At 35.8% G+C, this 26,570-nt stretch overlaps 1 protein-coding gene across 1 annotated transcript in view; it reads right to left on the bottom strand.

The window, feature by feature from the left end:
• Positions 1 to 6,014: 6,014 nt before the first annotated feature.
• The window catches only part of PITPNC1 (phosphatidylinositol transfer protein cytoplasmic 1), a 674,601-nt gene continuing 654,045 nt past the window's right edge, over positions 6,015 to 26,570 (bottom strand). The window contains exons 9-10 of the mRNA XM_053707933.1: positions 16,794 to 16,912; positions 6,015 to 6,147 (exon numbers count right to left, since the gene is read on the bottom strand). Of these exons, the coding sequence (XP_053563908.1) occupies positions 6,142 to 6,147; positions 16,794 to 16,912 (125 nt within the window). The 3' untranslated portion in view covers positions 6,015 to 6,141. The remainder of the gene's footprint in view (positions 6,148 to 16,793; positions 16,913 to 26,570) is intronic.

The following is a 26,570-nucleotide window of genomic DNA, read 5'->3' as shown; positions in this document are numbered from 1 at the left end:
GTATATTAAAATGCTGTTGTGAATGGATGCTTCTATCTATTTTCTAAGTTAAAAAGTGTTTTGTACAATTAGTTACATATCAGTTGCATTTGTATGATCTGTTCAGCTGAGGAAGATGTTTGTCTGGTAAAGGTATGTCTCAAATTCCTGTGGAAACCTTTCCAGCAAAACTCATTATAACCTAAGAAGAATATTTGATGTGTCTAGAAAAATGACAACAAAAATCTCCTTTAATAAATTAAACAGGATTTTTTCCCCGTTATCTCTTTCATACTAATCAATATTTTTAGTGGACAGAACAACTTGGCTGCTTTTGTGGGAACCAGATTGACATACTACTGATTCCGAAAGGAATTCAGATAATAATATTGAATATTTACAGGAAGTAGCTTTAGGTTTTGCATAAAAAAAATGATGGTAGAATTTTGCCAATAAAATTCCCAGTTTGTGCATAAAAACTATTGTGTATATTTTCTGGAACCGGATAGTTATAACAGATTGTCCAAATCTATATTTATAGTCTGACTCTAAATAGCCTCTTACCAGTCTCAAATTCTCATCTTTACTTGGCTACAAATTAAATTAAAGGGACATTAAACAATAAATAAATGCTAGATAGAATGATGCAGTCAAAAAAAGATTAGTCTGATAATAACATGTAGATGTATATTTCAAAGTTTCATTAGTTGTTTAATTATTGACAAAACAAGTGTAAAGTTTTGGTGTCTATAAAACAATAGGAGCTGCCATGTTGTAACTTAGGTTACATTCTCTGCTGTGGTCAAATAGGGACAGTTATAAAAAGGTCAACAGAGTGTGCAGCCAATGGCTGTGTGGAATATAACAGTGTTCTGCACTTCCATTTCTTACAGGAATGGAAAAGCTCAAAATTTCATAACTGAATTAAAGGAAAAAGGGACAATATAAATAGTGAAACTGTATTACAGACTTTTTTTATATATATATATATATATATATATATATATATATATATATATAAAAGTATATGTATATATAGTATATATAGTATAATATATAATAGTATAATATTTTGTTTAAAGCTATGAGATAAGAACTATTAGTAATAAGAATAATAAGGTGCATGTCCTTCTGTCAGTAAGAGAGGCAATATGGCTACAATCTACATGGCTTGATAAAGTTTTATACAAATAAATAATAGTTTTGTTAAATCCCTAAAGATGATGTTGATGTTTGTAACCATCTAAAAGAAATCCAAACAACATAAGCAAGTGTTTAGCCTTTGTCCTTCCCTACTCAAGCTGGATTTTGCTTACTATTTTTATCCATCATAATTTTTTATTCTTATTAATTCCTTCATACACTACATCCTAAGGACAGAATCTGCCATGAGTTAATGTAGCCAACAAGTTAGGGGTGCAAATTCCTAATTGGTCAAACTATTATGTACTTGTTTCTAGGCAATAGTGAATGCAATTTAGCATTGGCATCACCTGCCAAAATTGGATTAAAAATATTACCTGGGCCTTGGAGCCCCAGCAGTGTAAACCTGTATGCCAAAATGTGCCAACATACTAACTTGTAGTCATTTTGTTTCTGTGGTGGCCAAATCTGCCCAAACCCCACTCAAACCAGGAATTCCATGCCAACAACTTGCATATTTTGACACCCAAGTTAAAATTATATAACTAGAAGAGACATTCTAATGCAACACTTACATGCTCTAAATCATTAGAATATGTACGTTTTGTATTACAGACCCTCGCTTACTATAGCCTAGATTACAAGTGGAGCAATATTGCTAGAGCAGGGTGCGCTATATTGCAGACCTGACTTAGAATAGCACACAGTCTGGCGCCCTATAATTGCAATGGATAGCACCAACGAGCTAAACATCACTTATATTACAAGTTGTAAGCTACGTATTGTGCCCAAGTAAAACACATAGAGCTATAAAATTTAGCGCAACTGGAGACCTGCAGTAAAGTGTTAGGGCTACTATAAAAGTATAACAAAACACATGTAAAACATTATATATATATATGTATGTAAATTAATATATATGTTTATTGTTGAAATTAAAGTTTAGAAAGTGTTTTAACATAAAATGGTAAATGACAAGGTGTTTGACTGGGAAGGGCTCATAGGTATATATATATATATATATATATATATATATATATATATATATATATACAGTATATATACACAGCAATTAGTGTGTATGCACTCCCACTATCTTGAAACAACTGCCAGGGTGCTCTTGTGGATAATGCAAGATTCGGGAAAAAAGCACTCACTGGTCCAGCGACGTCAGTGACAACAAAAAAAAAACTTTTATTAATGTAATGTTTCGGGACAGAACAAGTCCCTTCCTCTGACAAACAAAAAGTGAACAAAATCAGCCTTTTAACAGGCCCCAAAAATCCTCCCGCAAGGGAACAGCCAATCAAGACCGTTCAAATAACACACCCCTTTAGAGAACCAATGAAAATTGTGACAGCCTCCCAATGTTAAAACCAATATCCATCTTAAAACATAAAGATAATGTGCATGTTTCATGATAAACCCTCAAAAACAAACTCTCCAGGGAGTGATTAGAAACTACCCATAATAAAGCTATTGCAAAACAAAATAACAAGGAAAAAACATATACGTATTCAGAAAGTATTGAGCACATTTCAACCAATCATATTGAGAACTAGGCGTGTCAATAAGACGTCATGCGCCCCATACTCATGGTAACTAAGCACTGTTACTAAGGACTCACACATAACCCATACCAAAATATCGCTATTGTGCCAAATATCCTGCACAGTATTAAAGAACAATCTAACAAAAGAAAACACCTTGCACTGCTCGATCAAATATCCCAGTGTCAGCATCTAAAGAATTCGTTGGATCGTCTGATCACAAATATCAGTTAGTTAGCAAAGGCAAACTAGAGCCAATTCCTACACGCCCCGATGGATAATAGGACACTAAGTCCAAAAGTGGGCGTGGACAACATGAGTATCACGGCAACCGTGTGTAAACACCTAAACAACTCACCATATGTATCGTTCGATCGCAAGTGACACGGTTGAATTACTGGGGTTTGTGGGAAGGGAAATGATACTTAAAGGGACACTGAACCCAAATTTTTTCTTTCGTTATTCAGATAGAGCATGCAATTTTAAGCAACTTTCTAATTTACTCCTATTATCAAATTTTCTTCATTCTCTTGGTATCTTTATTTAAAAAGCAAGAATGTAAGTTTAAATACCGGCCCATTTTTGATGAACAAACTGAGTTGTCCTTGCTGATTGGACAGCACCAATAAAAAGGGGCTGTCCGTGGTACTGAAACAAAAAAATTGGCTGGCTCACGGCAAATTCTTTAGATGCTGACACTGGGATATTTGATCGAGCAGTACGAGGTGTTTTTCTTTAATACTGTGCAGGATATTTGGCACAATAGCGATATTTTGGTATGGGTTATGTGTGAGTCCTTAGTAACAGTGCTTAGTTACCATGAGTATGGGGCGCATGACGTCTTATTGACACGCCTAGTTCTCAATATGATTGGTTGAAATGTGCTCAATACTTTCTGAATACGTATATGTTTTTTCCTTGTTATTTTGTTTTGCAATAGCTTTATTATGGGTAGTTTCTAATCACTCCCTGGAGAGTTTGTTTTTGAGGGTTTATCATGAAACATGCACATTATCTTTATGTTTTAAGATGGATATTGGTTTTAACATTGGGAGGCTGTCATCATTTTCATTGGTTCTCTAAAGGGGTGTGTTATTTGTACGGTCTTGATTGGCTGTTCCCTTGGGGGAGGATTTTTGGGGCCTGTTAAAAGGATGATTTTGTTCACTTTTTGTTTGTCAGAGGAAGGGACTTGTTCTGTCCCGAAACGTCACATTAATAAAAGTTTTTTTTGCTGTCACAGACGTCGCTGGACCAGTGAGTGCTTTTTTCACGAATCTTATATATATATATATATATATATATATATATATATAAATATATATGTCTGTATATTTGTATGTGTCTTTGTACACATACACCTATATACCAGTCCACACACACGCACATCTATATTAGAGATGTGCATTTGGAGGTTTTGTGGACCTCCGAATGCGGAAGAATGTGTCCCTTTGTGTCGCTTGGCTATTTTCATTGCTGAATTCATTCGCTATGCAACAGCAAGACGCTAAAATATGTGCAAATACAGATTTTAATGTGTTGCTGTTGCACAAGAATTAATTTGGCAACAAAAATAGCAGTGTGTCATGAAGGGCTCCCTTCTTCCGCATCCGGAGGTTAATATATCTCTAATAATATATTTATACCTGGAGCCTTTCCCAGACCAACACCTTGTGATATACCATATGATGTTTTACCATACCATGTTTATATATATATATATATATCCTCCTCGTGTATCTGCACTCACAATTTCAATGTGTCTTCGACCAGGGTGCAAAGTCAAATCAGTAGAAGTTCAAAGAAGGGACTGCACTCACTGGAATTAGATAAATACAGAAATATTTATTCCGTGGTAACGTTTCAGACGTCTAAATCCAGTCAGTGCAGTTCCTGCTTTGAACTTATATATATATATATATATATATATATATATAAATAACATGTTCTTGATAGTGAAGAACAAAGTTATTTAAAATATTTATTAACGCACCCTTGGCTTTAGCGCACCTTCAGGTTATCGCTCAAGCAAAAGCCAGAACTGAATTTTGTAGCATACCCCATAGATGTTTCTGAGGTGAGGGAGTTAGCACGGCTGTGCTATCTAAACTCTAGATGTTAGCACGCCTAAGGTTTTTGCTTGAGTGCAACCATTTTACTTTCATCTTGTAATATGATCGCAAGAATACGAGCTCTATTGAATAACTAGAGCAGTGCTAGAGTTCAACAGTACTAATATTTTTGAGCTCCACTTGTAATTTAGGCCTTTGCGTTTACCCCCCAAAAAAGGATAAGTAAACTCTTGTTCACGAGCCATTAGCATTGTAGTTCTCAAACAAAATGTGACCAGTGATTGGTTCTCTGGTCTTGTTCTGCTCAGGTGTTCTAAAGCCTGTAGATCTTAAATGGTACTTATGTGTTTAGGCCCTTTGAGCAAAATCTTCATATTGTAAGCTTTGGTGAGCAGACTTTTGTGGCTATTCTGTGTATGAATGCATTCTGAAATAAATGTCATTTATGAAAACAATCTTAGAAATAAAGAGTGATCAAAATATTTATTATACAAAATAAAATAAGACGTTTAAGTACGATAGAGTAAACTAGAACTTTGATCTGGCCTCTCCTTAATGGAATTCAGAAATTAATTATAAAAAAAAACAAAACAAAAAAAAAACAACAACATTTGGATTTCATTTAGAGAATATGGTTTAAACATCCAAATTATCAGTAATTAGTAATGATTTTAGTCAGTATGGTAAGGTATGATTGTTTAACTCGAACCAGACATCTTCAGTAAGTGGTATCCCAGAAACATTTAAATGCAAGTATCACATCATCACCTTTTGATTTTTGTTGTTGTGGGTATAAGATACAGCAACATTATAGCCGGATCAAAAATGTAAATATGTTAATTTCCATCCCTTGTAAACAGATACAGTGTTGTCACTGGCCATAATAGTAACCAGATAGTGTAAAACAAAAGGTTCAAACATAATGTTTCCCCTGAAAAGGGGGATTGACAGTTTTAACCCCTTCCTTGTCAAAGGCTTTTCAGCAGACTTCTTAAAATATGTCAATGTACATTCTGCCTAGGAATAAAGTAAAATACAGGGCAAATTCCATACCCACAAATTGTACACAACCCTAACATTCACCAGTTACTCAGGCTTCGGAAGAGATGACTTATAAGAGAAAAATCTGCTCTTTGTGTTTAGGGTTGGACATGCCATGGAGGGATCTGGCAGCGTAAGAGTTTCTGGAGCAGATTTCTTCCGGGGTCGGTCCTTAGGAACAGTCAGGAATTCAGGAGCATCAGTGGTCAAAGGTGTGGAAGGAGCACTGGAAGGCCCACTGCGTGCCAATGAGGGCAGAGCAATGTCAGTGATTGAAATTGAGGGTGGGAAGAATCCGATTTTCTTGTTCGTGGCTTCCTGAGTGGTTCTTTCAAACTCTCGGACCTCATCCATTGTCATGTCTGTGATAAGGATTAGAAGGGAAATCATTACATTGTACAAAAATATAAATGTATAAATAAAGGCTCAACCAACTAGAACCTTTAGTTGAAATAATAAAATGGAGCTTTATGTACAATGTCAAGTAAGGTGGAGATAAAGACTATGTTTCATGCAAGGAAAACATTCTTGTGTATGTTTTATGTTTCACAAATGGTGGCCACTTATCTAGATCCTTTTTGTCTATGCTTTATATTACAAACATGGGTATATCTAATCTTGAAAAAAAATGGTAGTGCTGGGCACATATGTAGAACAATTAACCAAATAATAAAAACCTTTTTCTGCTATGTTCTTTTGCAACAGTACATGGTTCTAACCAAAATATTGAGCTGCATACTTTAATTTACTCAAAGGGTGTGATATGTCCTGGAGAAAAAGTTACCAGAGATTCCTCATCTACAAAAAAAACATCACTAGACCTGGAGTTCAGTTCTGTTTTTACCTTTTGTAAAGGTTCTAGAGTTTCTCACAAAAAAAAATATATTTTTTTATACAGAGAAAAAGTAGCTGACTAACCTATTTAGAGACCCAAAGGTATCAACACTGTATCTGAATACTCAGGACAACTTTTATTTAGTCTTTGAGAAATGTTTTCTACAAATTCCACACAATCTTTTTGCTCATTGTACGTGGCTTTTTCACCTGCAATTATATTGATTACCCCTTGCTAGTAAATTTGAAATATTTTGGGGCAAATTTATTTTCACCTACTCCACATAATCAAACAGCGAAATGTATGTTACATTGTTAAGAATAAATAAGATCCACAGAGACTCTAATAAATGGATATAGTATATTGTTAAAGGGATAGTTTACTCAAAATTAAACTTTCATGATTCAGATAAAGCAGGCATTTTTAAGCAACTTTCTAATTTACTCATATTATCTATTTTTCTTCATTCTATTGGTATCTTTATTTGAAAAATCAAGAATGTAAGATTAGGAGCGGGCCCATTTTTTGGTTCAGCACCTGGGTAGCACTTTCTGATTGGTGGCTACATTTAAACACCGATCAGCAAGTACTACCCAAGTGCTAAACTAAAAATGGGCCGGCTCCTAAACTTACATTCTTGCTTTTTTTTTCAAATAAAGATACCAAGAGAATGAAGAAAAATTGATAATAGGATTGAATTGGAAAGTTGCTTAAAATCGCATGCTGAATCATGAAAGTTTAATTTTGACTAGACTATCCCTTTAAGTGTATTATCTGCTTATTGCTCTGTGTTTCATAAAGTATTACTGTATAGCAAATATCTTCATAAAAACACCTTTGATTGCACAAAAATTCCCCGTAAAAGCTACATGCTGCGGGTTCTGAGTGTAGCTGGATCATACCTAGATCATAGAATTAGCCATTAGGGCTAATTATGTTGCACAAATTATCCTACAGTCTGTGGTTTTCCCTAGTGGAATGACAGCACCTTAATGCTTCATGTGTTGATTTTTTTCATAGTTTATTTCCGTTCTCCTCACTATATTTTTTCTTTCTCTTTTTTATGTTGTATGAGTTTGTTGTTTCTCTGTCTAATCTGCACTATCACTCATACGTGTCACGGAATGCGACATAAAAGATTTGGAGTTTGCTAATCAAATATAGACTTAGGGGCTGATTTATTATCTTGTGGACGGACATGATCTGCTGTAGCGGATCATGTCCGCCGCACATCGATAAATGCCAACAGCATACGCTGTCGGCATTTATCATTGCACAAGCAGTTTTAGTGAACTGCTTGTGTAAAGTGGCCCCCTGCAGATTTGCGGCCAATCGGCAGCTAGAAGGGGGTGTTAATCAACCCGATCGTATACGATAGAGCGGATTGCTGTCCGCCGCCTCAGAGCAGGCGGATGAGTTAAGGAGAAGCAGTCTTAAGACCTCTGCTTCTTAACTCCTGTTTCCGGTGCACGGAAAACGATGCATAAAGATGCATTCGGCCGTTAATACATCGGCCCCTTCGATCCCAGAAACTAGACATATTAACAGCTATTTTTAAAAAATTAACTTTCTGATCGCTATGAAAAAAGTATATGACTTTGTCATCACTGATCTTCATATTTATAGGTACAAAAGTGGATAAGGAGATATTAACATTTCCAAGTCTCTGTTGATAATTTTCATCATTTAACTTCTCTACATCAGGCAGACTGTCAATTACAGAACCATGATAATTAAAGGGAGGTAAAGATTTCTTCCTAAACAAACATTCATAAAGTAAGCCTCATCTTAATTCTGACAGTTCTCAGAGTCACTGAATATTAATGATCATCAGCTTTTCATCATGTACATAGTAGGCCAGAATGAAAATATACATTGCATAGTGTATATTGCCTTAGTACTTCTGTGCTTAGGCTATGTGATATTATCGTACTGGTTGATGTTTGCTGGCCAGCATTTATGTACACAGGTTTTTAGATGCGGTTGTGTGTATATGTTTCACACACAATGCATCCTTTGTATCAATTTAATACATTTGTTTAAAAGGGTGCTGTATCCCCTAACTTTTATACAGGATTTCTCAAAACCCTGTTAGCTCTCTTTTTCTTTGTGCTTATATTTCTATATTGAGGGTCTGCACCATATTTCAAGGAATTGGAATCAGCATTAAGATTACAATCAATTATGTATGTTCATTAAAGTGAAAGTCAATCGTAGCGTTTTACAAACGCTAGGAGTGACTCTTGAAACAAATAAAGGGGACTTTTATTCATGTAGTATAAGATACTTCATGTAGAAAGCTCCTTTATTTGTTTCAACAATCGCCGTTCTTAGCTGCTTCGGCAGCCCACGGCTAAAAAATTTTTTTGCTAAGAGGTGACGTTTTTACCTCTTAGCCAATAGCCGTGCTGTAAATCCGGTGTTGCGCCCATGGGAGCCGGATTTACCGCACGGCTATTGGCTAAGAGGTGAAAACGTCACCTCTTAGCAAAAATTTTTTTTAGCCATGGGCTGCTGTAGCAGCTAAGAACGGCGATCGATTGAAACAAATAAAGGAGCTTTCTACATGAAGTATCTTATACTACAGGAATGAAAGTCCCCTTTATTTGTTTCATTAGTCAATCTTAGCGTTTGTTAAACGCTAGGATTTACTTTTACTTTAAGTCCTCTCTCCTAACACTTGTAATGTCTTTCTAAATTTCTGTCCTTTTGATTTACGTCTATTAGCTTAGGTAATGGTTTAAACAAAGGCTTGATGGGAAGTGGATATTAAATGTGTATTTTCACAGGTTTTTATTTGATGTGTGTGTCTTCCTCCTACATTGGCACACTGCTAATACAAGGAAGGCTAGGGATAATACAAACAATCAGACATCATTTCTCTTGGGCTAATAGTATGTATTTATAGGACTCCCTGGCGCACTTTCATGAGATAGCTAGATTGAATAACTTGTGCAGTACTGTTTTGCATTGATTTTTGGAAAGGTAGATTTCCAGTTTTCCAAACAGACTTGATGTTCTGTGACCCTTTCATTTTATAATATTAAAAAAACATTGAACACCTCTTTTTTGTATTAAATTGTACTTTGACCCACGCTCCCTAGAGCCAAAAGGCAAGATATGTAACCTAGGTTTACAATCTGCTGCACGTTGCCAAAACCAGCTGTTTGCAGCATTTGCAAAATACAGAAATTGCTTTTTTTGTCTTATCTTGGAAGTGTGGGACAAACACATTTTGTACACAAAAGTAATGCACTTTTAAAGAAAAAAATTGTTACCAATAAGCATAATCAATTATGCAACATCATACAGAAAGTATTGGTTCAAAAAGGCCGTGGATTTTAAAATGGATTACTTTAACCCTAGGAGATGTCCCATCACAACAGAGCATTTATAGTTCTATTTTTTTCTTTATTAATGACCTAAAACTTGAGATGAGTGGCTGGATGGCAGCTCTATCCCATTCTGTACATACTATCCTATACTTTGTTTCTTAAAGGGGAACTGTACTCCATGTGAAAAATCATTAGTAGGTCATACATATAAGCCAGTTGGCATTAGTTGGATGTGCTGGTCTATTCGTTTAAATTTAATTAAAATAAAGCTTTTATATTATATTTATTCAGGCAAAAATATGCTTTCATGTTTAAATAATGAAATGTTTAATATTATCCTGCATGATTCAAAATGTTTCATAGTATTGGATAATTATGTCCTTTTAAAGAAAAAACTCTCCATGATCTTGCTGCATTAAACCTTGCGGAATATTTTTTTAATTAAAATTTTCAAAGAAGATTAAAGTCAAAATTTGCAAATATACATTGCGGCAAACCCTCGACTAGATTACGAGTTTTGCGTTATGAGGGGTGCGGTGCTAACTTGCATTTATTGTCACTGCTCACTTACCTACAGTGCTGGTATTACAGGTTTTCATAAACCCGGCGTTAAAAGGCAAGAAATGAGCGTAGAGCAAAATTGTGCTCCATACCGTACTCCAATAAGAGCGCTGCTTAAGTCAGCGGTGAGCTGGTTGTACGCGCTCGTGCACGATTTCCCCATAGACATCAATGGAGAGAGCCGGCTGAAAAAAAGCCTAACAACTGCAATAAAGCAGAGTAAAGCTCAGTAACGCAGCGAAACAAACAAAATTTATGTTTACACCTAACACCCTGAAATGGACCACGAGTCTAAACACCCCTAATCTTACACTTACTAACCCCTGATCTGCCGCCCCCGACATCGCCGACACCTACATTATACTTATTAACCCCTAATCTGCCACTCCGGACATCGCCGCTACTATAATAAACATATTAACCCCTAAACCGCCGCACTCCTGCCTCGCAAACACTAGTTAAATATTATTAACCCCTAATCTGCCGCCCCCGACATCGCCGACACCTACATTATACTTATTAACCCCTAATCTGCTGCCCCCAAGATCGCCAACACCTACATTATATTTATTAACCTCTAATCTCCCGCCCCCAATGTCGCCGCAACCTACCTACACTTATTAACCCCTAATCTGCCGCCCCAACGTCGCCGCCACTATAATAAACATATTAACCCCTAAACCGCCATACTCCTGTATCGCAAACACTACTTAATTATTATTAATACTTAATCTGCCGCCCCTAACATCACCGCCACCTACCTACATTTATTAACCCCTAATCTGCCGCCCCCAACGTCGCCGCCACTATACTAAATTTATTAACCCCTAAACTTAAGTTTAACCCTAACACCCCCTAACTTAAATATAATTCAAATAAATCTAAAGAAAACATACTATCATTACCTAAATTATTCCTATTTAAAACTAAATACTTACCTGTAAAATAAACTAATAGTTACATTGTATCTATTTTAGGGTTTATTTTTATTTTACAGGCAAGTTTGTATTTATTTTAACTAGGTAGAATAGTTACTAAATAGTTATTAACTATTTACTAACTACCTAGCTAAAATAAATACAAATTTACCTGTAATATAAAACCTAACCTGTCTTACACCGACACCTAACATTACACAACAATTAAATTAAATTACCTAAATTACAAAAAAAAAAAAACCCCACTAAATTACAAAAAATAAAAAACAAGTGATCAGATAATTAAACTAATTACACTTAATCTAATAGCCCTATCAAAATAAAAAAGCCCCCCCCCAAAAAACCCTAGTCTAAACTAAACTACCAATAGCCCTTAAAAGGGCCTTTTGCGGGGCAATGCCCCAAAGAAATCAGCTCTTTTACCTGTAAAAAAAAATACAAACAAACCCCACAATAGTAAAACTCACCACCCACACAACCAACCCCCCAAATAAAATCCTAACTAAAAAAACCTAAGCTCCCCATTGTCGTGAAAAGGGCATTTGGATGGGCATTGCCCGTAAAAGGGCATTTAGCTCTATTTCTGCCCAAACCCTAACCTAAAAATAAAACCCACCCAAGGGACGCCATCTTGGATGACGTCATTTAAAGGAGAATTCATTCGGGAAGAAGACTTCGTTTGAAGAGGATGCTCTGCGCCGGATGTCTTAAAGATTGACCCGCTCTGCGCCGGATGGATGAAGATAGAAGATGCCGTCTGGAGGACCACTTCTGCCGGCTTGGATGAAGACTTCTCCCAGATTCCTTGAGGACTTCTTGCCGCTTCGTTGAGGACTTCTCCCGGCTTTGTTGAGGATGGATGTCGGCTCTTCAAAACTGTAAGTGGATCTTCAGGGGTTAGTGTTAGTTTTTTTTAAGGGTTTATTGGGTGGGTTTTATTTTTAGGTTAGGGTTTGGGCAGCAATAGAGCTAAATGCCCTTTTAAGGGCAATGCCCATCCAAATGCCCTTTTCAGGCAATGGGGATCTTAGTTTTTTTTAGTTAGGATTTTATTTGGGGGGTTAGTTTTGTGGGTGGTGGGTTTTACTGCTGGGGGTTGTTTGTATTTTTTTTACAGGTAAAAGAGCTAATTTCTTTGGGGCATTGCCCTGCAAAAGGCCATTTTAAGGGCTATTGGTAGTTTAGTTTAGGCTAGGTTTTATTTTATTTTTTGGGGGGGGCTTATTTTATTTCGATAGGGCTATTAGATTAGGTGTGATTAGTTTAAATATCTGATCATTTTTTGTAATTTAGTTTTTTTTTTTGTAATTTAGGTAATTTAATTGTTGTGTAATGTTAGGTGTTAGTGTAACTCAGGTTAGGTTTTATTTTACAGGTAAATTTGTATTTATTTTAGCTAGGTAGTTAGTAAATAGTTAATAACTATTTAGTAACTATTCTACCTAGTTAAAATAAATACAAACTTGCCTGTAAAATAAAAATAAACCCTAAGCTAGATACAATGTAACTATTTGTTATATTGTAGCTAGCTTAGGGTTTATTTTATAGGTAAGTATTTAGTTTTAAATAGGAATAATTTAGGTAATGATAGTAATTTTTCTTTAGATTTATTTTAATTATATTTAAGTTAGGGGGTGTTAGGGTTAGGGTTAGACTTAGGTTTAGGGGTTAATAAATTTAGTATAGTATAGTGGCGGCGACGTTGGGGCAGCAGATTAGGGGTTAATAAATGTAGGTAGGTGGCGGCGATGTTAGGGACAGCAGATTAGGGGTTAATAATATTTAACTAGTGTTTACGATGTGGGAGTGCGGCGGTGTAGGGGTTAATATGTTTTATTATAGTGGCGGCGATGTCGGGAGCGGCAGATTGGGGTTAATAATTTTATTTTAGTGTTTGCGATGCATGAGGGCCTCGGTTTAGGGGTTAATAGGTAGTTTATGGGTGTTAGTGTACTTTTTAGCACTTTAGTTATGAGTTTTATACTACGGCTTTGTAGTGTAAAACTCATAACTACTGACTTTAGAATGCGCTACGAATCTTGCGGGATAGGCTGTACTGCTCACTTTTTGGCCTAAAAAAAAAAGCTTGTAATATTGGCACTATGGAAGTCCCATTGAAAAAAGACTTTAAGCAAATTGCGTAAGTTAATTTGCGGTACGGCCAAAAAAGTGTACGGGACAGCTGTACCTACAAGACTCGTAATAGCAGCGGTAGTGAAAAAGCAGCGTTATGAGCCTTAACGCTGCTTTTTTACTCATAACGCAAAACTCGTAATCTAGCCGACTGTTTCCATCCAGTGTTTAGAAGTCTATAATATTGTCAGAAACATTTTTTTGTAATCACTGCTGCTACATTTTGACTTTCATGTCCCATTAAAGGAGCTGTCTACTTGGTTTTTTTTAAATTATTTTTAAAAAATAGATAGCGCCTTTACTACCCATATTCCAGCTTTGCATAACCAACATTGTTATAGTAATATGTTTTATAACCTCTAAGATTGCCTGTTTCTAAGACCCCAAAGGCTGCCCCTTATCTCAGTGCTTTTTTGTTTTTAAGCTTTTTACAATTTTCCACTACAGCCAGACAGTACTAGTTAATGTGTGTAATATAGATAACATTATGCTCACTCCCATTGACAATGATAATGATTTTACAAAAAACAACACTATATGGCTAAAATGCAAGATTGTAAGCTAAACAAAATAAATAAAAAAAATGCACTGAGTTAAGGGTAGTCTGCAGGTAATCATAGAGGAGAATTTTCAAGTAGACTGTCCCTTTAAGATAATTATAGATTTTTGGATCCATTATTTGTCAGTTGAGTTGTTGTGCTTTAAATCTGTGTTTCCATAAAAAAAAAAAACCCAGACCAATAAAAAGCTGTGGTATAATGACAAAGCAGCTTCCTGTTTGAAACCTTAAATATTTTTGTTTTATGTTTTTATTTATTTATTTATGTATTTTTATAACATGTAAGAGATGCTGGGAAATTATGTAATGCAAAATTAAATTTCGAGTTAAAAAATATAAACTCTATAATAAAAGTTAAAGGGACAGTAAAGTCAACTTTCCAATTTACTTCTGTTATCAAATTTGCTTCGTTCTCTTGGTATCTTTTATTGAAGAGTAAAACTATGTAAGCCCATAAGAGCTCAGGAATGTGCACGTGTCTTTGGTACTCTATACTATGAGCATACAATTTTAAGACACATTTTCAAATGTGCTTCTTTTTCTTGGTATCCCTTGTTGATAACAAATACGACATATACTACACTAGTGGGAGCTAGTTGGTGATTGGTGCTTGCACACATTTGTCTCTTGTGATTGGCTATCTAGTAGGGATAGGCAAATGTGTTTATATTCAAATTTGAATGTTAGAATGAATGTTATTGTACAAATTCGATTTACATAATCAATTGTTGATAAGAATGAATATTCTTAAAAATTCTATTATCGAATGTTATTTACAGTTTTCGAATGTCATTTTTTAATTCAAATATTACATTTATAAAACACAGTTGTAGACTAGAAATACTATTTTCAATTTGAATGCTACATTCAATTTCGAATATGACATTCAAATTCAAATATGACATTTATACAACACAGTTGTAAACTAGAAATACTATTTTCAATTTGAATGCTACATTCAAATTCGAATATGACATTCAAATTCAAATTCTATTTCAAATTTGAATGTTACATTTATAAAACACAGTATTAGACTAGAAATACTATTTCGAATGTGTCAGTCGAATTCGAATGTCACATTTAAATTTGAATATTACATTTACACAACACAGTTGGGATGAGGAGGAGTTAAATTACAATCTCCCTACTCACGTTGCATAGTACAGCGCAACTTGCGTAGCTAGATTGTATTTTTAACTCCTCCCGTCCGGCGCGTAAGAGGAAGATGCTTTCATTCTAAAGCCAGCAGAGGTTGGTATAGTCTTGACTTGAAATAGTGGAATTAAAGTATATATATAAAAAAAAATCTTAAAAAAAAAATGTCTCTCTTATATTTCATTTATTTTCTTCCCTTTACCTGTCTCTTTGTAGTAGTTTTCCTAATTCCTTCAGATGGACTTACATCACTGTTTGTCTTCCTCCCCACTACCTTCTTTTTTTTAATTAAATATTAATTATTTTTCATTCTAATAATTTTCCCGCGCACAAAGCCATTCCACCTGAATTCCAGTTAATTGCCATCCAGCAGATCAGCCATATCCCACCATTATTAAAGTAATTGCCAGTAATATCAGAGTCGTGGTTAGCTCACATCCATTTTGAGAGCTTTCTGATATAAACTTAATTTATTACTCCAATGTCTGTCCATGATCAAAAGTATTTTTGAATAATTCCTAACTGGGGAGGTAACTTGGAAGTCTTGTGTTCCTTTTAAACATAATTCTTTTTCCCCACTTTCTGCCTCTCTGTTTCCAGCTCAAAAGTTGGCACTCACCCTATATCTGTCATTTGGAAGTATTCTCTCAGTTCTGTCATTCAGTTAGTTAATTCCAAAAAATAATTCTTAAAAATGTGTAAATATATACATAATGTAAACTTAGCTATGGTTATACTAGTTGTATGTATATATATATATATATATATATATATATATATATATATATACACACACATTATATAGGTTTTAGAGGTTTGTACCTTTTAAAAAAAAATTCATGTTAGTGGTCTACAGGGTACAAAATTGTGAGTTTAGTGGTCCCTGAGGTCTGAAAGGTTGGACTCCTGCTCTATAAACACTGCGGTTGGCGACTCTTGCTCTGTAAACACTGCGGTTGGCGACTCCTGCTCTATAAACACTGCGGTTGGCGACTCCTGCTCTATAAACACTGCGGTTGGCGACTACTGCTCTATAAACACTGCGGTTGGCGACTCCTGCTCTATAAACACTGCGGTTGGCGACTACTGCTCTATAAACACTGCGGTTGGCGACTACTGCTCTATAGCAGCAGTGTTTTGCAACATTATTTGTAGCTTTGTTATACAATGTTGCAAAACACCACTAAAGACACGTGCACACTCCTGAGCTCTTATGAGCCTACCTAGTTTTACTCTTCAACAAAAGAAACCAAGAGAATGAAGCAAATTGGATAACAGAAGTAAATTGGAAAGTTGTTTAAAATTGTTGCTCTATCTGAATAATGAAAGTTTAATATTGACTTTACTGTCCCTTTAAATGATGTCAACCTTACAGGTTTTGATAGGCTTTCTGGTGGTGCTTTTAGATTTGGCACTATTCACTATTACTCCTATATTAAATGTAATTTTTCGGTACTTCTCATTATAGAATAATAGGAAAAAATGGACATACGCTTGCTTTGGCATGACTGCCTATTTCATCCATTGTAGATGAATGTTGATTGCAAACTTTAATGTTGGTTTTGTACTGCATATTTTTCTCGTAATCTCGAACATCATCCATTGTCATATCTGTAAAAAGTTCAAAATGTTGTTTTTCAAGGGATGCATTTATTTATTTTGTTAAATAGGAATTGGAAGAACTAATTTCTAAAGGGGAAAAAAAGGAACAAAAAAGTGTGAAAAGCAGGGAGTCCACTAGCTTTATGGAGCTGTCTCCTAAAGTTAGTTTGTCTCAGCCAGGAAGGTTTAAGCAGTGTTATAGGAGAGAATAAGGCTGTGAGCTATTTAGGATAAAATCTGCGCATTACAGAAGGGACAGAGTATAGGATTGCAGGTACCGATCTCCTAAAACAGCTTTAGGAGATCATTTGAAGGACAGGGATAGGTTTTCTAAAGTGCTAAGATTTCACTTACCTCCAAATGGAGACCATTAACCTGTATTTAATAGCACTATTTTTTTGTTTTGCAACAAAGACAAAAATCTTACAAAAAATGTCAGTTTAGTATTAAATGTGAGTAATTTATCAAAGTTATAGCCCAAATTGCATCTGTTTATTTTTTATTTAATTCCCGGGTTAAGGCACATCAAGGTAATTTGCAGCATGCACAGTGCTGTCACAAAAGAGTAACTTTGTTTTATGTATAAAAAGAATTCACCCAAATGAAACAGAAACAATTTCACAGAAAGCCTTTCTTTCATGCATGTGTACGCACATTTCTGTATATATTTGATTGTAGTATGTGTGTGAGTACATGCGTGTGTAGTGTGTGTGCGTGCATCAGTAGTGTGCATATCTATGTGTGTGTATATATGTATATGTGTTTGTGTGTGCATGCATGTGTATATGTGTGTGTGTATATATGTGTGTGTGTATCTCTATATGTTTGTGTGTGTGCATGCACGTGTATATGTGTGTGTATATACGTGTGTATATACGTGTGAGTGTGTATCTGTTTGTTTGTGTTCATGCATGTGTATATGTATATGTGTGAATGTGTATACACACTTTATAGCCAAAAGTATATGGACACCCCTAATAATTACTGAGTTCAGATGTATCAGCCACACCCATTGCTAGCAGGTGCATAAAATACAGAACATAGCCATGAACGTATGGCAGTACAATAGGTCATACTGAAGAGCTCAGTGACTTAAACTGTGGCACTGTCATAGGATGAAGTGGAAGCGTCTAGGAGCAACAATAGCCCAGCCATGAAGTGGTAGATCATGCAAACTCACAGAGTGGGGCCCATGACTGCTGAAACACGTTGTGCATAAACCCCCCCTCCCAACTATCATCTGTGGTATAACTCGGTACGAAGTTCCAAACTGCCTCTGGAATCAACATCAACTCAATAACTGTGTGTTTCGAGCTTCACAAAATGAGTTTCCAAGGCCATGCAGCTGTACACAAGCCTCGCATTAACATAGGCAATGACAAGCTTCGTCTGGAGTGGTGTAAAGCATGTCGCCAATTGGCTCTGGAGCACTGGAAATGTTTTTGCTGGAATAATGAATCAGGCTTCACTATCTGGCAGTCTAATGGGTTAATTTGGACGTGGCAGATGCCAATGGAATGCATAGTGCCTATTGTAAAGTTTGGTGGAGAAGGAATAATATTCTGGGGCTGTTTTTGCCCAGTGTTTGAGCTAGACCTTTTGATTATAGTGAAAGACGTGGTTTGATGAATATGGTGTGGAGAAACTTGAGTGGCCTGCACAAAGCCCTAATGTCAACCCCACTGAACACCTTTGGGATGAACTGTTACACTGATTGTGAGCCTTCTTGTCCAGCATCAGTGCCTGACCTCACAAATGCTCTTTTGTTGAATGGACACAAATTGCCACAGACACACTCCCCAGAAGAGTTTCGCCTGTTATAACCTGTATGTGGGAGGGGAGTTATTAATGGCCATAGTTTTTAAACGGAATGTACAACAAGCTCATATAGGTGTAATGGTTCAGGTGTCCACATTTTGACCATATAGTGTGAGTATATATCTATCTATCTATTTATCTATCTCTATATATATACATATATATATACATATATATATATATACACAGTATATATTATAAATAAGAGAGAGAGATGTGTTACAGCATCCAAATTGTGCAGTATCTGCCAGAAATTATGAAGGATACAATGAGAAGCTTGCCTAGCATTAGTTAACTATTTTTTAGCAAAGATGGGTCACAGGGCATCTTTTATAAAATTAGTCATAGAGAAGAAACAAAAAGAAAAAACAATTTAGTATTTCATAATCAGGAATAACAGGTATACAATGTTTGCACTTAGACTAAGGTAGAATTGATTTTGGGGTATATATATATATATATATATATATATATATATATATATATATATATATATATATATATATACAGAAACAGTAAATAGGAGGTGCAGAAAAACTATATGTGACCAGCAACAGCTGGGCACAGTCTACCCACAGCCCATTTAGCATCCAGTTGTTACTATTGATGCACCAACCTCTTACATTGCTAATTGCTCTTTGCCTTTAACTACCTGGCTACTGTGTAGGTGCTGCAAACATGCCTTATACCCCATCACCCTCACACTTCAATACATAAACAGCAGCACCAGCAACTAAAGATAACAATTGCACTTGGGCATTAAGTGGGCATAACATAAAATATAGGGGCCAAGCATTTGATTTATTATACTCACCCCATAGTTATAATTTATCCATTTATGTGTAATGTGTTAGCTTAAAAGCATTCTTATATACACTATCTGATTATAATTGTAAGAAGAAGACTATTAGATGATGACTGCTGCATAGTGCTATATTTTCAAAATTTTAAATGCTCTGCCCCTTATACAATTTATCTAACAGCCATTTTTTATGGGCGAACTATAGTCATTCTTGCATTTAAGTTGAGCACCGTCTGTATTGCTCACGCGTATTGGCGCCATAGAAATAAAAGACCTCAGTTCTTACATTAGTGCCAGGTTAATGTATAAGACATAGATCTATGATTATAATAAGGTACCCAAAGGCAATATTTTAATCAATATTTATTGTCAATTGAACTATAGCAGTTTACTGAGACAAAATAGCCCCAATTTTAAAATGACCTAAACATTATTTATAGAAATCAATTCAATTATAAAATAAACTGCTCTAGACAAATGAAGCGGTCTGTAATAAGTAATGAGTGAATACTGAGCCTAGGGGACATATTTTATGTTCAGGGTTAATTATATTAATTCTAATGTGCTCCCTCTCTCACACTAGGACAGCTTTGTGCCTTCTTTTTGTATTTGACTACTGTTGGTGTGTTATATACGAACACTAAGAGGTACAACTAATAGAAAACCAATATAATGATGTCAAGCACCTTTGTAACTGGTTAGCTGGCTGTCACAAAATTCATATGGCTGCAAACAATACCCTCTAGACTAGAGATTGGGAAGGAAGGTAAAATTAATATTTCACTATAAAGCTCAAACCATTCATTAATACGATTTATACCAGTTTACAGCAGTTTATTTTCCATGTGTCTGCTATAACCGGTACACATAACACCTCTATATATTATCTTAAAAAAACAAAACATATTTCTGTTTTAGGCAATATGTGATGAATATTAATCAGCATATGATAAATCTACTCACATTCATACTAAAATAGACAGTTGGATAGCACATACATCTAGAAATATGAGTACTTTTTCTTGTGCAGTATTATTACATTTCACTCTGTTTGATTGCTAGAAATCAGTTATTCGGGATAGTATTAGGATAATTAGTATTTTCTTAAAGGGTCATTAAAGCCATTATATATATATATATATATATATATATATATATATATATATATATATATATATATAATGCTATAGCCAGTAAGGGACATTTATAAATGATCATGCATTCACCATGTAGCTAGTACAGTGTAATAGTTCAGATTTTCAGGAAAATTAGGCAAATAAACAATTAAAATACATGAAGTTTAATGTCCCTTTAAGTGTGATTTGCTGTAACAAAGGTTAAAGGAGTTATTAGGAACAGACACATACAGAAACATATACTATTTCAGCCATCATTTAAGTATATGACTCTAAACATGCAAGCAAAGGTACATAAACAGGTGAAGAAAATGCAGTGGGCGGCAAGACAGAGTGCAAGCGAAACGCAAATGAACAGCAAATACGAATGAAAAACAAATGAACCCAAGTTGTATGAATGAAATATGACTTCCCCACACACAAACTTCAACAGTAATTTACAATGGCAATATCATAAGACACATTATGTCAGAATAAACAAGCATTAACTCCTGCCTGCCAGAAATAGTTGTAACTCAATGTGTTAGAGCCATCTTTGGCAGTCGAGTGGTTAAATGGGTTAGAGCAGCATGATACTGACCACAAAAAAATTAAAATCAGCAATTACATGTAAATACACAGTGAATTAAAAAAAATGTCCCTTAATGCATTGCTTTGCTGAGTCTAAAAAGGCTTGGTAAATGGCAACCTTGGTCTATGTTCATTATACTTGGAGGTCATAGAAACACGGGACATAGGGGCCAATTTATCAATGTCTGGCGAACATGATCCGCATTAGTGTATCATGTCCGACTGACATTGCTGTCGGCATTTAACATTGCACAAGCAGTTCTAATGAACTGCTTGTGCAATGCCGCCCCCTGCAAATTCTTGGCCAATCAGCCGCTAGCAGGGGGTGTCAATCAACCCGATTGTATAGGAGCAGATTGATGTTCGCAGCCTCATAGGCAGCGGACCAGTTAAGGAGCAGCAGTCTTAACTCCTTAGTGACCAGAGCACTTTTCCATTTGTTGACCGTTTGGGACCAGGGCTATTTTTGCATTTCTTTGGTGTTTGTGTTTAGCTGTAATTTTCCTCTTACTCATTTACTGTACCCACACATATTATGTACCGTTTTTCTCGCCATTAAATGGACTTTCTGAAGATACCAATATTTTCATCATATTTTATAATTTACTATATTTATTTTATAAAATATGAGGAAAAAATGGAAAAAAAACACACTTTTTCTTCCTTTGACCCCCAAAATCTGTAGCACATCTACAACCACCAAAAAAACTCCTATGCTAAACAGATTCTAAATTTTGTCCTGAGTTTAGAAATACCCCCAAAAAACCCATATTTTTCAAAATTAGCGATAGTTACATTGGAACACTGATATCTGTCAGGAATCCCTGAATATCCCTTGACATGTATATATTGTTTTTTAGTAGACAACCCAAAGTATTAATCTAGGCCCATTTTGGTATTTTTCATAACACCATTTCACCGCCAAATGCGATCAAAAAAAAAAAAAAAAGTTCACTTTTTCATAAACTTTTTAACAAACTTTAGGTTTCTCACGGAAATTATTTACAAACAGCTTGTGCAATTATGGCATAAATGCTTCTCTGGGATCCCCTTTGTTCAGAAATAGCAGACATATAGGGCTTTGGTATTGCTTTATGGTAATTAGAAGGCCGCTAAATGCCACTGCGCACCACACGTGTGTTATGCCCAGCAGTAAAGGGGTTAATTAGAGAGCATGTAGGGAGCTTTTAGGGTTAATTTTAGCATTAGAGTAGTGTAGTAGACACCCCCAAGTATTGATCTAGGCCCATTTTGGTATATTTCACGCCACCATTTCACCGCCAAATGCGATCAAATAAAAAAAATCGTTCACTTTTTCACAAACTTTTTCACAAATTTTAGGTTTCTCACTGAAATTATTTACAACAGCTTGTGAAATTATTGCACAAATGGTTGTAAATGCTTCTCTGGGGTCCCCTTTGTTCAGAAATAGCAGACATATATGGCTTTACATATATGGCTTTGGCGTTGCTTTTTGGTAATTAGAAGGCTGCTAAATGCTGCTGCGCACCACACGTGAATTATGCCCAGCAGTGAAGGGGTTAATTAGGTAGCTTGTAGGGAGCTTGCAGGGTTCATTTTAGCTTTAATGTAGAGATCAGCCTCCCCACCCCACAATTGTCCCTGCCATCTTGAGTACTGGCAGAAAATCTGCCAGTACTAAAATAAAAGGTATCTTTTAATTTATTTTTTTTCCGCATATTTACATATTCTGCTGTGTAGGATCCCCCCTTAGCCCCCAACCTCCCTGATCCCCCCCATACAGCTCTCTAACCCTCCCCCCTCTACCTATTTGCCGCCATCTTGGGTACTGGCTGTCTGCAGTACCCAATTTGCCCCAAAAAATTTGTTTATTTTTTTAAATAAAAAATGTATATTTTCTGTAGTGTAGCTGCCCCCCCCTCAATACCCTACCCACCCTCGCCCTCCCAGATCCCTTCCCCAGCATGTTTGATCCCACCCTAACTCTCCCTGCTTTCCATTGATTTAATGTTATTGCAGGGTAAACGCACGCCGCATCACTGCAATACCCTCGAAGCAGCTGGAAGCGATCAGCATCGCTTCCAGAGCTTCAAACCCCAGAGGACGTGCCAGGAACGTCCTTGGTCGTTAAGGGTGTTTTTTTTAGGACGTTCCTGGCAAGTCCTCGGTCATTAAGGGGTTAAAGGGACACTGAACCCAAATGTTTTTCTTTCGTGATTCAGATAGAGCCTGCAATTTTAAGCAACTTTCTAATTTACTCCTATTATCAATTTTTCTTCGTTCTGCATCTAAGCTAAGGAGCCAGCCAATTTTTGTTTCAGACCCTGGACAGCACTTGTTTATTGGTGGGTAAATGTATCTACCAATCAGCAAGAACAACCCAGGTTGTTCACCAAAAATGGGCAGGCATCTAAACTTACATTCTTGCTTTTCAAATAAAGATACCAAGAGAATGAAGAAAAATTGATAATAGGAGTAAATTATAAAGTTGCTTTAAATTGCATGCTCTATCTGAATCATGAAAGAAAAATTTGGGTTAAGTGTCCCTTTAAGACCGCTGCTTCACAACTGCTGTTTTCCGGTGAGCCTGAACGCTCACACGGAAACAGGGACATCAGGGGCCATTCGGCCCATGATAAATCGGCCCCATAATATGCAATTCAACTAATTTTAACAGTGTCTCCATCCTCTGACAACAAAATGTTTGATTACTATTTTGATAAAGCTTATTGAATTTGGTAAGAATGATAAAAAGGTTTAATTTTAATACAAAGATAAATCCAGTAACAATAGTTAGTGCAATCTGGTAAATCAAGCAAAATAAATCATAAATGCACATTTTTTTTAACTATAAACATTTTGAGATAGATTACGAGTGGGACATTAATCAAAGCTCCCGCTCGAGCATTAACTGTGCTAGAAATATGATTTTTGCGTGTCGGGTTGCGTTCGTATTATAAGTTGAAAGTAAACTGTTTTTATTTGCGCGCTAACTCGATGTGTGCAAACACCCGCAATATACCCATTATTGCTTTGCATAACTGTTAGCGCTCCACTCGTTATCTGGCCCTTGATGGGAAATTTTGGAAAACCAGAGCTCTGAGAATGCAGTAATAATTCTAACGTAAATCGTGAATGCGCTCACGCGTTCACATTTACTTTCAACTTGTAATATATGCACTCCTTCCAACGTGCGCAAGCCCAATATCGCTTGCGCAAAACAGCATGCCACTCTGAATCTGGCCAAAAAATGGTTATTTGTTGAATGTGCAGTAATAATGTTCACCACCGTGAGGTGCTCTTTGCTCAGTGAGGAAAGAGAAGTTTTTGAGTCACTGGGATTGTATTGTATACTATTAAAGTAACATTACAGTTACAATTAAAGGGACACTGAACCCACATTTTTTCTTCCATGATTCAGATAGAGCATGAAATTTTAAGCAACTTTCTAATTTACTCCTATTGTCAAATTTTCTTCGTTCTCTTGCTATCTTTATTTTAAAAGCAGCAATGTAAATCTTAGCAGCCAGCCCATTTTAGGTTCAGCACCATGGATAGTGCTTGCTTATTGGAGGCTTACATTTACCCACCAATAAGCAAGCATAACCCAGGTTCTCAACCAAAAATGGGCTGGCTCCTATGCATCAATATGCTTTTTAAATAAATATAGCAAGAGAACGAAGAAAAATTGATAATAGGAGTACATTAGAAAGTTGCTTAAAATTGCATGCTCTATCTGAATCATGAAAGAAAAAAATTGTGTTTAGTGTCCCTTTAGTGTCAAAAAATGTGTTGTGGAGTTTCACAGCCATTGCGTATTATTAAATGCCTTTCAAGACATCCTGTAGGGCAAATGGATAATATCTTTTTTATTACAGAATACTGTAATGTGCCATACACTTATAGTATCATACTCATTTCACTCAAGTGATTTATAGCTTCACTCTTATCTGTAGAAGATAGAAACTTCCAGGACGTCTTCACACTCTTGATCTATACAATCCTTCCTCTTCCTATTGTCTTGAGTTATCTTTCTACCTATTAAGGGCCAGGTAACGAGTGGAGTGCAAAATTGCGCTTAAGCAACCACGATATTTGCGCATGCAAATGTTCGCTGGTATTACAAGTAAAGCGCAATGTGTACATTATCTTGTGTTTGCATTCTATGGAAGCTTTCCGCTCATGAGAGTGCTCTTTCATAAGCTCCATCCAATGTGAGCCTCAATCTGATGCCGTCAAACACGGCATAGAACCTAGCACAGTGAAGGGGGTAAGTTGCACAGCGATGGGCAGCACATTTAAAATATATATGAATATATAGATATAGAGTTATGTGTTTATATGTGTATATACACATATTAACACATAAATATATATGTAAATAAGCATAAACATATATATTTAGAGTGAACACACAGTCTGTTTTTTTTTTGTAACACCCCACTCCCACTACCCTTAACCCCTAAAAACTGCTTTGTGCAGTTATTTTTTGAAAAATTAAAGATGCTACTTACACTTAAGTATGGGGGCAATTGGGCGACATTTATAAAATTAACCAGAGATCTGATCTCTGGTAGCATTAACCAGCCTCTTGTAATGGCTGGTTATTTATTGTGAGCCCATAAACGTGTGACTTTGCCGCAATACATTTGCACTCTACTTGTAATCTTGCCCTTAATAGGTACTGTCAATCAATCTGCACTGAGAGAAGTTTCTTCTTTTCAACTGCGCAGCAATCTTCTTTATGATGATCTCACTTATTCAGTAACTGGGAATCCGTTTATCTCAGTTGCTTAGTTATTCTCTGCATATGAATATATCAAGAAAATATCATTCTAACAGAGCTCTGGCCTTTAAAATAGTCCGCATTTTAACATCTAAACTTCTGTGAAAAGCAGCCACTCGCTATAGCGAATCATGTCCACTCGACAAATGATAAAACAACCCCAAAGAATTCAAGTGTTTGTGAGACTTCTGCGACAATTATAAACTACTTGGATTTCAAAGTCCACAAGTAATCTCTTAGATGTACGATAAAAGCTTCTGACGCATCTCCCTGTAATTATAATTTTTTTATTTATTTTTTTTGTTATTGATAACGATTTTTAGCTTTCAAATTAGGCTGCCCTAGAAAGTTTTGAAAGTTCTCCTGTGGCAGATAAGGATTTAAAAGACTGTATTTCAATGTCTATTTTTCCTTTATTTTTTTAGATTCTAGTTTCTGTTTACCAAGAGGCAAAATTGTTTTGAGAATGATTTATCACCCTGTTTTGTATTTCAAGGCATTGTGTAATTCCCACTGAATATTGTGTACTGAGAACAAAATAATGTGTCAGTAGATTTACAATTCTCCCTTCAT

This window comes from Bombina bombina, chromosome 1 (genome assembly GCF_027579735.1).
Source record: "Bombina bombina isolate aBomBom1 chromosome 1, aBomBom1.pri, whole genome shotgun sequence".
In the NCBI taxonomy this organism is placed as follows: Eukaryota; Metazoa; Chordata; class Amphibia; order Anura; family Bombinatoridae; genus Bombina; species Bombina bombina.
This window is presented reverse-complemented; position numbering and strand designations above follow the sequence as displayed.